This window comes from Betta splendens, chromosome 10 (assembly GCF_900634795.4).
Source record: "Betta splendens chromosome 10, fBetSpl5.4, whole genome shotgun sequence".
Classification (NCBI taxonomy): Eukaryota; Metazoa; Chordata; class Actinopteri; order Anabantiformes; family Osphronemidae; genus Betta; species Betta splendens.
Genome location: NC_040890.2, coordinates 7,316,264 through 7,327,699, shown reverse-complemented (window position 1 = coordinate 7,327,699; position 11,436 = coordinate 7,316,264). Strand labels below are relative to the sequence as shown.

The 11,436-nt window shown below is 47.9% G+C and overlaps 1 protein-coding gene across 1 annotated transcript in view; it reads left to right on the top strand.

Moving 5' to 3' along the window:
* Positions 1-673: 673 nt before the first annotated feature.
* The window catches only part of efnb1 (ephrin-B1), a 56,766-nt gene continuing 46,003 nt past the window's right edge, over positions 674-11,436 (top strand). Inside the window, exon 1 of the mRNA XM_029164773.2 lies at positions 674-1,634. Coding sequence (XP_029020606.1) covers positions 1,519-1,634 — 116 coding nt within the window. The 5' untranslated portion in view covers positions 674-1,518. The remainder of the gene's footprint in view (positions 1,635-11,436) is intronic.

Here is an 11,436-nt window from a genome sequence, read left to right as displayed (position 1 = left end):
ATAGACTACCCACCATCTATTGTCCATTGACACTGGATACTAAGTTCCTATGCAGTTCATTATCCCAGGAGGAGACAACTAAAAAGAGACCCAAAGAAACCATTAATCATCATTCCCTTCAGACTGAGAAAGAAAAAACAAGATAACACTTACTGCTGGTACATACACAGGAGGTGCTTATAGACGCTAAAAAACCATATAACATTACAAATGTCCATATCCTCAATCTGCACTATTTTAATTGCCTCGAGGCAGATTTTATAGCCCTTCATTACGGGGATGGTGGAGCGCGTTTAGCTCTGAGGCTCCACTGACAGTCCAGGACTCAAAGGGACCTTAGTTTTGCTCCCGTAAGCACTTTTACGCACGCTCCAGCAGCCTATCACACTCGCTCTCCTCACCATCACTTTCGGTATGACGGATAACTCCAAAGTCCTTTTCAATTTGGGTTGATCGCTCGGTCCGAAGTGGTTGGGGTGGAAATGTGGGGTCAACCCAATAACACCCCCCTCCGCCTCTCTCTCTCTCTCTCTCTCTCTCTCTCGCCCCTTGCACCATCCAACCCTCCACGTCCCCATAATTGCCTTTGCTTCCTGCTTCCAAGTTCGGACAGAGCGCCGTGATTGGCCGCGACTCTCACTGTGGGCTGTTCCCCGCGCGCTCCGCTCGACTCAGGTTACAGTGGAGCTCTGGCTGCTGCACACAGCGGAGCGAGTGCGGAGCGAGCGTTCGCACGGTTCGACAGACACACACCGGCGTGGAAATGCTGGCGGGCCGATTCGGAGCCACGGAACGGGCTGATGAGCAGGTCTAACCTGACGTCGGCACTTTTTAGAAAAAAAAAAATCTCCGAGCAGCGACGAACAAGTGGGAGACGCGCGGCGTTTTTACGCACTGGTTACGCAGCATGTTCGAGTTGGACTAGAGACTTGGAGCGCAACACGCACGCGGAACGGCGCTGAGAGCCCCGGGGGGTATTTACAATAGGAACTCGATTCCTTTGCGAGGAAGAATAGCAGGTGGAGGAGCGAAAGACAACCCTGGAATGAGGCGGACCTCGGGATCCCCAGCGCGCTGCGGAGTGGTGACTGATGGATGAACGTGGTCATCTGTAGGCTATAAACAGCGACAGGTACCGACGGCAGCGGCGGGGGAGCGGCGACAAAGGCCGCATCGGCACATTTCCCCGCGAGACGCCGCCACCGGTCGCATCCGCGTCCGCTGAGACGCCGCGAGCGGAGAGGGTCGCTGGTTCGAAAGCAGCCACAGGTCAAGCAGGACGCTCGGCCGAGAACCGGGGGCTCGTTTCCGCGTCTTGCGGACAGTTCAGTCAAGGACACGGGCGCCTGGAGCAGATTTTAAGAAGTCGGACACAAGGACATGTATCTGATATCGACCTCACATGCTCCCGACTGATCGCAGTTCACCTTCCCACCGGGCGAAGCACAGATAGAGGCTGCCAGGCGCGCAGGCTGTCCGACGCTCCGAGTTATTGGCTCACTGTCTACGTTTATCAGAATGGCGGGACTCGGCTGTTGGAAGTATTACCTCTGGATCTTTATTCTAATGTGCAGGTCGGCCTTGCCTTCAGCAAAAACACTGGAGACTATAATCTGGAGCTCGCAGAATCCCAAGTAAGTCTCGGATTTCGTTTGCGCGAGCGTGCCGAACTCGCTGGGTGTGTGCGTAATGGAGGACTAACACAACTGGAAAAGTTGCCATTGTGTGCGGGCGGTGGTAAATCTCCGGTTAGAACGTGGCACCTTCCTGAAAAGAACACAATTTATTTAGTTTTAATTGTCGTTCCCTCCGAGGGCCACGGAGGTTTGTGGTGATTTATTCGCCCACGGGGAATTTCCCAACACCAAAGCAACTCAGTGGGTCGGCTGCAGATTTATACACAGTAGGCCTCATTTAAATCACCATGATAAATTGGTTATTGTAGCAATTATGGAGGGATTACGCACACCTTTTATTTGGTTTTACAAGGAAACTTAGGTCAAAGTCTGCCCGGACACATGAGTCACAGGGTTTGTTCACCTCGTCCCTGCGATTTCTTGTAATAGTGTAATTAGCAGGTTAGAGAACGAAGGCGACAATACGAGCCAACTGTGTCAAGGTGTAGGTTGGGATCTTTCTCCTCTCATTCCAGGACCGTGGGCTCTGTCTGGCTCCTACGAGGGCCCGGCCACGCTGCCGTCCCAGTTCGCCCAGTTTAAATCCAGCGTAGACCCCAAAAACGTGCGATAAGATGGTTTCAGATATCAGCGGCGCAAATGCTTGAAATAGTTCTTTTCCCCTTAATTGCCCTGGCTCATATTCAGCCTCATTTCACGTCATCAAATTAAACTCAAGCCGCTGAAAACAAGCATTTTTCTGAAAATGTATATTATTCCCATCAAAACATGCAGAGCGAGCCCAGACTGCTGATAATAAAATACACTCTGGTAGCAATTATCACCCACTTAGACTTAACTCCTGCATTTTCACAATGTTGGAAAGCACATACAGGCGGAAAATAAACCGAAAGAGGATATAAAAAACCCCCTGTGCTGTATTTCTGTGTGGTTGGAGCTGACCTTCATTTGAGCTCACGGCACCGAGGGGAAATGGAGAGTAGCTCGACCAGCTTATAACTAGAACTTACTCATTCAAGTGAATCCATGATTTATCCTCCGAAATGTCAGATGTCATAGGAGCTCGTTGTGCAGCCAGTGAGTGCGAATATTGCTGCCATGCTCACTGGAGTGTGTATAGATATGTGCGTGTGTGTGTGTGTGTGTGTGTGTGTGTGTGTGTGTGTGTGTGTGTGTGTGTGTGTGTGTGTGTGTGTGTGTGTGTGTGGCCTGGCCCTAATGGCTGCACTACAGACCATCAGCTTTTATTTGACTGTGGCTGCAGAGGTGGTGGAACAACGCGCGCGATCAGACGTGGAGGAAATAGAAACAACACAAGTTTGTCTCAGTCCTGCGTGGACACGTGACACAAAGGGGGGGGGGTGCATGTGCTGATTGATGATGTCACCTGCTGGGAACGCCTCAGAAGGTCACCACGCTGCTCTTTAGGCAGCGGACGATCATTCCTCCATCTGTTTCCCTCCTCCCGCTCCGTGTAAAACGCCGAATACTTCATGAAGTTCACAGTGGAACAATAATGCACTCGGCGAAGTGTTCTCCCAACCTAATTATCCCGCTGCTCTGCGCTTAGGAAACAATAGACAATTATCTTGCAGCGTGCGGGCTTTGCAATAACAACAGACAAACCTGTTTTTCCTCTGAAATGCATCAGTCAGCAGTGGTCTCTGATAGGCAATAAAAAGAGGAGTAGCTGTGGAGCAATCAGCATCTGTCTTGGCTGCTTTTGTTGTTTTAAACCGCTTCTGCCTGTCTTGGCCTATATTGTAGCACGGCGATAACGGAGAGAGTCCTATAGAAATGTACAGTACACTATCTGGTGACTTATCTAGATTTACGACGTCTTACTTCCTGTTCCCACTTTGGGGAGCGCTGCTGCCTCGGCTAATAAATTAATCTGGTCCTCGGCCTGCACAGTGTAGCACATGCACACAAAATATAACAATACGAGTGCCTCCCTGCAGGCCCTGAGTTATGAGACAAACTATAGGGAAGCAGCAGGCTCAGGCCATTGTGCTGTGTGCGTGTGTGTGTGTGTTTTCTTTAAGTGCATGTGTACAGACTTATGTGTGGGTCCCTCCGGGTGTTCCTGTGCGCTATGGATTTCCATGTGAGGATGCCATCAGTCCCGCGCCTGCGTTATCAATAACTGGAGTTTGCTTAATTGATTTCCTCCCAGCGTGCGTGAACAGGCTGCATCCATCATCACTCTCCCACTTTCCCTGTCAGGGAAGTAGAAGAAGAAACATGTCGGGTTTTAGCTTTTGCTGCAGGATGTGTCAGACTCTTTTTTTTTTTTTTTTTTGATGCCTTATTTGAGGCCGGATGTGTGGAATGATGAAAGGTGGCGATTGTGGGAGGGGGGGTTGGGGAGAGGCAGGACTGGATGTGTCAGCGTCTCCGGACGGTAAGGAACCGTCTAACATTTGATCAGAGCAAATCGGATTAGTTCTCACTTAGCTGAGTGGGATTACTCCAGAAAATGTCACTTTGTTATGACTGATCACGTCCCATCTCTTTGGATAAAGCTAGCGCAAGAATGTGGACGTATGCTACACACACACACACACACACACACACACACACACACACACACACACACACACACACACACACACACACACACACACACACACACACACACACACACACACAGTGTGCTCAGGAATGCTGCATTGATGCCAATTTAATGATAATCTGACAGGGAGTGGCTCCTGCGTGTCCTCCTGAGCTAATATTTACCTCATGACCCTGCTGCTGCCACGGTCCAGGAGACAAACACGGTGATGGGAGGGGGGGGGTGTTGTGGCACACCTCCTGGAAAACGTAGGTCCGAGTAAAACCGCCACAGGCTGCCCGGCGGTCGGCTGCACCGATTTTGAACTCCTCGCGTTTCGGTGAGGCTTGGAGGGAGCGCGCCGACATTTTCTGGCCCCGTCGATCGTCTGAAGCCACAAAATAGCAAAACAGCGAGAGGCGCTGGTGCTGATGAAAGTCAAGCCTGTGTTGCTGTGGGCCTTTTTATTACTCATCTTATTTAGCTTTTTGTTGACCTCAGCTGCCTGACTCACAGTTTAACAGTTGACTGACTTGGTTTATAACTTTGCTTGCATGGTTTGAAGGTTCAGTGGGTTTGGTGATTACACTGGAGTTTTATTACTACTGTGATATTCGGCGGCTGAAGTGTATTTTTTGCAATTTTTAGGCATAGTTTTGTTTACGTTGTTTGAGGAAACATTTAATTTACAAGTGGCGTCTTTAAATGCTTTTCAAAAACCGTTTTTTTGTTTGTTGCTACTACACAAGCGGCAGCGAAGGCCCAGCCAGAGTTCAGGACTCATTTTTATAATGGGTGAGATAATTTAGAGGTTAGTAATTAGGCAAAAAAATAAACGTCTTTGTTTCGGGAGGCCGCTGTTATCAAAGCAAACATTGGAGAGGTTTGTTGTTGAACACCGAGGAACCTTTGACTCGCCGCCACGCTGACATTAAAAAAATAACGAGGCTTTTCGGTAGGAGTCTAAAACAACAAACGGCAACAGCAAAACCCGAAACTGACGCAACCTGTTGAGCGAGGCCGGGGTGAAACCACGGGGACCGGGCCCGGAGCGGGCGGGTCACGGGCCCGTTGGTGCCTCCTCCCCGCTGCTTTGCCCCCCTCAGCCCGCACCGTGCACACCTTCTCTCCCCTCGCCTCTGCGGATCCCCCACTTCTCCCCCACTTCTCCCCCTTCAGACTCCGATCGCGTTTCCCTCTGATAGAGATCTCATTACACACAGAGAGGACTTTAGAGCCTGAGCCCCACTCAGAGAGAAAGAGAGCGGGCCGAGCAATGAGGCGTACTTGTGGGGAGCAACTGGCCGGCCGCGCTGTGAAGGCACCCTGTGTCTGGCTGCAGACAGCTGCCTTCGCTTTTAAGTGCGTGCACTTCTGTGTGGACATGCCTGTTATTTCAGCGGTGTGTAACGGCAGATTCCTCCTTTGGTTATCTACGCCAGGCACCTGGTCTGCGGACGGCGCTGCAGCGCTTTGGGCTGTTTGAAGGGGGAGCGCTGCTGTCTGGACCCGCGGTAACCGCCGGAGGTTCGGGTTCGGCCGCCGCCGCGTCGCCGCGTCGCCGCGTCGCCGCTACGTGCCAGGACGAGTACAATTCACAATTAGTTCTTCCATTAGCGCTTCCTTTCATGTTTTACGGGGTAACTGCACGACTCCCTCGCTGGTCCTCATGACCCCAGGTTCACAGTTGGTTTCTCATTCAAGGCGGATTACAGGGACCGATTCACAACTAGGACGACAGGCGAGCGCGAATGACTCACGCAGCTGAGCCGGGTTTTTGAAAAAGGTTCAAACAATAAACCTTCAGGTTTAACGAGTAAACAAACTCCATCAAAGTCTCATCACCGTTAAATCAATAAATACTGTGACATAGTGCGTTCTACAACTTGAATGTGTTCAAGTAATTACGCTGCTATTTGAACCCAGGCAATACTAAATGTGACAGCTCCAATAATACAACCATACTGTAGAGCTAGAGGAATAAAAACCAAGCATATCAAAGTTCACATACTTTTATAAAGTAGAACAAATCGAGTTCTTTCTGCCAGCTGGCATCTGCACATTGCTTACACTCATCTGATGATGTAACGTAGTCGTTTCCAGCTTTCTAAACGTGAGAATGTGTCACCTTTTTTGTTCCGGGTGCTTTTAAAGCTTAGGTGCTTTTTGTGTTTCTTCAATTTCATGGTTTATGACCCTTGGAAATACTCAGTCGTGATGGTCCTGCTCCTCATCTATATCTATAATTTAATCAATAATGAAAATAATACTTAGGCCCTAGAAACTGATTTATGTCATATCTTCGCTTTGAGAACCGTTTTGGAACCGTTTCATATTCTGTAGGCGAGACTGTTGCCTGTGTGAGTCACAGAAAACTATGAGAAACTACTTGAAAATCCTTTTGGTAATGAAAGCACATAAAAAAACGATTGGAAATGTAATCATAATCTGGTCCAGTACATTAAAGTCCATTTAATTTGTAAAATACATTTCAAATCAATATGGGTTTTGTTTGCTCTGACTCGGTTTCTGTGCTACTAGGCGCCATGAAAAACGCAAGTAAAAGCTTATGGAAAGTGAATGAGCGTTTGTGAGTGCACATCGGCGCGCTATTGTTCTTTGTCCGGCCACAGTGGAGCATTAAGGAAGTGTTAGGAGCGTGCCAGTGTGCCCCTGTGAAAGTGCCGAGGGCCGAGCGCTGGGCGAGTGTGGAGTGGCTGAACAGTGGCTGCCTTACAGGCGCTTCGCGACCCGGCTTCATTAGACGGAGGCCCGGCTGGCAGCAACCAGGAAGTTCCCATCAGCCGCGGCGCTGCCAAGCAGAGGCACAGGCTCGGCTGCTGGAAAGCGTCCCCTAAAGATTTCTACACGCCGCCTCGGCCCAATCAAAAGAAAATGTCGGGACGCAGAGTTACAGGAAGTGGAGAAAAAAAAAGTTGAATGGGCAAAGTCTGCCTTTTGTTTGCCATCTCAGTTCTTTTACATAAGAGCAGTTGAAAATAAGGGGATTAAATGGGAGAGGAAAGGAAGCTAATGTAGAGCGTTGAAACGCAGCCCTGGGCTCAACCGCACATCCTTTCAGTGCAGTGTTGAGCTCCCAGATTACTTCCATGTGTCAGTGGAAGGGGGAAGGAGAGGGAGCGAAGAAGAAAGGAGGACGGGAGAGGGAAGTTGAGCGATTGGAAGGCGAGTGGACTGGGATTGGTGGAGATCAGCGGCGGTGTTGGACAGTGGAACGGATCTGTGTGACAGCCATCTCTAAAACCATTACCCCTGCGGCTCCGACTCGGGAACTCGTAACCTCCTCCTCCGGACTGACCTCATAGACTTAACTCTTTCTCAGAGAACCCCTCTGTGCCGCGGAGGCAGACGCCGTCCGTCGCCAGCCTCAAACAGCGGGCAGGCAACCTTAATAGCCAGCTGCACTGCAAGTTCTTTAAGACGTCATGAGTTGTCACCGGCGCACAGGCAGCGAGGGATCTGTTTCCCCCCGGTTTGTGGCACTCCAAAGACTTTTGTGGGGAGGTTTGAATTTAGTGTGCCAGAACTCGGGGGAAGGGGGATGATGGATCCCAACAAATAATGAGAAAAATTGCTGGCGTAAAACCAGGGCTGAAAAAAAACTTGGGGTTTTGTTGCAAAATTCTGAAAAAGTCTACAGTAGCATGTAAAGTGTGTGTGTGTGTGTGTGTGTGTGTGTGTGTGTGTGTGTGTGTGTGTGTGTGTGTGTGTGTGTGTGTGTGTGTGTGTGTGTGTGTGTGTGTGTGTGTGTGTGTTTATACTGAGTAACAATGTGCTCTTACAAACTAAGGCAACTTTTTAAGCTACATTTACAAAATTCCAAAAAAGTATATTAGAAAAAGGAAAAAAGAACCAAAAACTTTAGACCATTTATTAGCTTTGCTCGTGTTTTACTAGACTTTTGTGGTGTTTTAAAATGCATCACAATAAATTACAAAAAAAATAAATGACAAAAGTCTAAACCTAAGAACTATGTACCACTCGTATCTGCGGCTAAAAAAAGACATCTGTTGAATGACTAATACCAAATATAAACAAACCTCAAGTGTCATTTTCTAATTTTATTTGTTCTTTTACGAGCAACGTTTCAGATCTGGGGAAAAAAAAATCCTATAAGATTAACTCTCTAGCGTCACATGCAATTTTAGCTTTTAGATTTATGTGGATTTTTAACGACGTCTAGTTAATTAAAACCCAGACAACAAGTGTGAACGCAACATGTTAGCGACGCTGTCACTTTATCTGGAGCTGGTGAAAACAAACAAACAAACAAAAGTCTATGTGGTCCAACTTAGGCTCCAACTTCATTGGCTACTGTAACTTTTCCCTTTTAAAGCACATTCTCATATTCTCATTACCAAGAAAATTACACATTGTGAAAGTTGAGATAAAAATCTAGGTAGTAGGTCTTCAGACAAGAATAATAACTTTTATTACCAATAAAATATTATTTTCTGTTTCAGTGTTTAATCTTTTCAGTATTTTAATACCATTCGACTATATAATTATTATATTATATTATATTATATTATATTATATTATATTATATTATATTATATTATATTATATTATATTATATTATATTATATTATATTATATTATATTATATTATATTATATGAATAAAACTTTTGCACTTACCTGTGGCACCTTCCAGTGGAACCAAAGTGAGTTCTACTTTTGCCATATTTTACAAGCACAGGCTGACTGGATGACGCACGACCTTACCCAACCAGGCCTGGACATACCATTAATGATCATCACGGAGCTCTTTGTTCACTGTTATGAGCACACTAATGGAGTGACGGTGTAATTGAATGGAGTGGTAGTATAATAGAATGATAGAATGATAAAGTAATAGAATAGTGTGGCAGTATCTCCCTTTTCCCAAGGGATTCCCCCCTGTAAGTGTGTCAGTGCGGCAGATGGGCGGTCTGTGGCGACTCCCCTCCCCCACGTTAATTATAAAGCATCATAATCCATCCATGGTACAGAGGCAGGACATGGAGACTATTAGAGAGACCATGGAGTGCACAGAATACAATCCTCATACTTTGCCACTCCTTGACTCCTCCTGTAATCTATTGGGGTGTGTGTGTGTTTGCCGTTTTTCCACACGTTACCTGTAAGTTTGATTTGTCCTTACCCCCCGACATCATCCTTTTTTCCCCTACCGTGTGTGTGTGTGTGTGTGTGTGTGTGTGTGTGTGTGTGTGTGTGTGTGTGTGTGTGTGTGTGTGTGTGCGTGTGTGCGTGTGTGCGTGTGTGCGTGTGTGCGTGTGTGCGTGTATGCATGCCTCCGTTAACCCATTCTGCCAATTCTTGGCTCAGCCTTTTCTAAGCAAACTCCCAGCGTGATCTCAGTCCCCCCCCTCCTGTGCTGGTGCAGTTGGAAGAAAAGGTCCGTGGGACTCCCGCTGCTCCCAGGCCCGGCCCCAGCTCCTGCACCCTGCGAGGGCCGGTCCTGGGATTTGCTGCTCGCCGGGCTCTGTGTGGCAGCTGTGACTGACGCTTCAATCGCCTCTCCCTGGGACGCCCCAGTGCAACCCTGCATTCCCTTTCACACCTCGGAAACAGAGGGGAAAAAGACAATTACACACATATTCAGCAGCCTCCCTCTCTCGGCCTCGCCGCAGCCCTGCAACTCTGATGTGCAGCCATTTACCAGAGCAAGTTTTTGTGTTTTGCTACTAAGTCTCCTAAACTAATTGCAAATTAGTTTAGTTGTCTGGACAGTCTGTCTACTCTCCAATTTCATTATATATTTAAAGTTACTGTTGTTTTCCTTTCCCTGAGTAAACAGTATAATGCTGCCATTTCCTTAGCATTTCCTTTCCTTTGCAATATTTAGACAATGTAAGTAATGGAAAAAGATTTGAGCCTTAAAGTGGAGTTAATGCTATCATGTATGGATTGTCAGTAAATTGAGTTTGTCTCTGGGCTATTGGGGCAGGAACTCGTAAGCTAGCGGGATTTAGGTCTTTTAATTGAATTATTTTGATTGCTGGCTTGATTGATGGAGTCAGATGTGGCGTGTTTTCCATGCGTTTTTGTCCGACTAATTCTTCTTCCAATAGAGCCGCACCAGACAGACACAATGGGGGAACCTGCAATCAATCACAACTGCAACCCTGAGCATTTTGTTTTGGAGAGAAATGTGCCTGCCATCGGGTCCGAGCTCCGCGAGCCATTCAGACAACGTAAAACCAACAATGACATCAGATAGTCCAGCACTCCAAACTCTAATCTTCCCATAATGCCACGCTAAACCCCACAGAGACCCACGGCAGGAAGAAAGCCTTTTTTATGCCCCGGCTCTGCTCCTCCCATGGCCTCTGGCTCTGTGTGTGTGTGTGTGTCGGTGTCCGTGCATATTGGGAAGAGAAAGAATTCCGGAGTGAATGGAGATGTCACTGTCAGGCGGTGGCCTCCGAGTGAATCCCCTCCAGAATGACCATATTGGCAGCTTGTGTGTTTCGAGTGAGCGGGCCGGTCGGGGGTCTGCCGTTTCCCCTTCCACGCCGAGTTCCTACGGCCGCGATCGGAGCGCGGCAGGACGCGGGCGCTATATTTCATCCTATTCACGCGAGGCGATGCCGTTTCATCTCCAACACACATGTTCCCCATTAGATGCGTGTTTATTCTCCCCCATGATGTGCTCGGCCGTGGAAGCCTCTCATCTCTGCGATATTGAAAGTAGGAGCGAAGGTCTGCTAAAGCAAACACAATATCTGAAACCTCTCCACTCGCTTTATGAACTATGGCGGGAATAAGACTCAGGGCGCCGCGTCGATGCGATTTAATGAGCAGCCGTGGCGGTTTCTCCTCCTAGGGCCCTGTAATATTATATTTCACACTGCGATTTTTAAGTCGCTAATCTTAATATGCGGTGCTGCTTCGCGTTCTGCTGTCTCATCTTCCTCCCTTTTCTCCCCCCACTGCACTGAAAACTTCAACTACTTTTAGCTATTCTCATCATCTGTCTCTCCAGTCCCCCACTGTGAAACATGACAGGCAGAACCTGCACCACATCACTCCTCTCTTCTCCTCTCCTGTCTCCATGATGAAAGCCTTTGCTTGCAGACAAACCTTCCGAGTCCCTCCTGCACTGGTCCCAGGCCTCTCGCCGCTTTTAGGGGCAGTGTTTGCAGCATTTTCTGACTTACTTATATAGATCATGAAAAATACATGAATATATTTAGCGTTAAGGAGCCTCGTGTGAGTC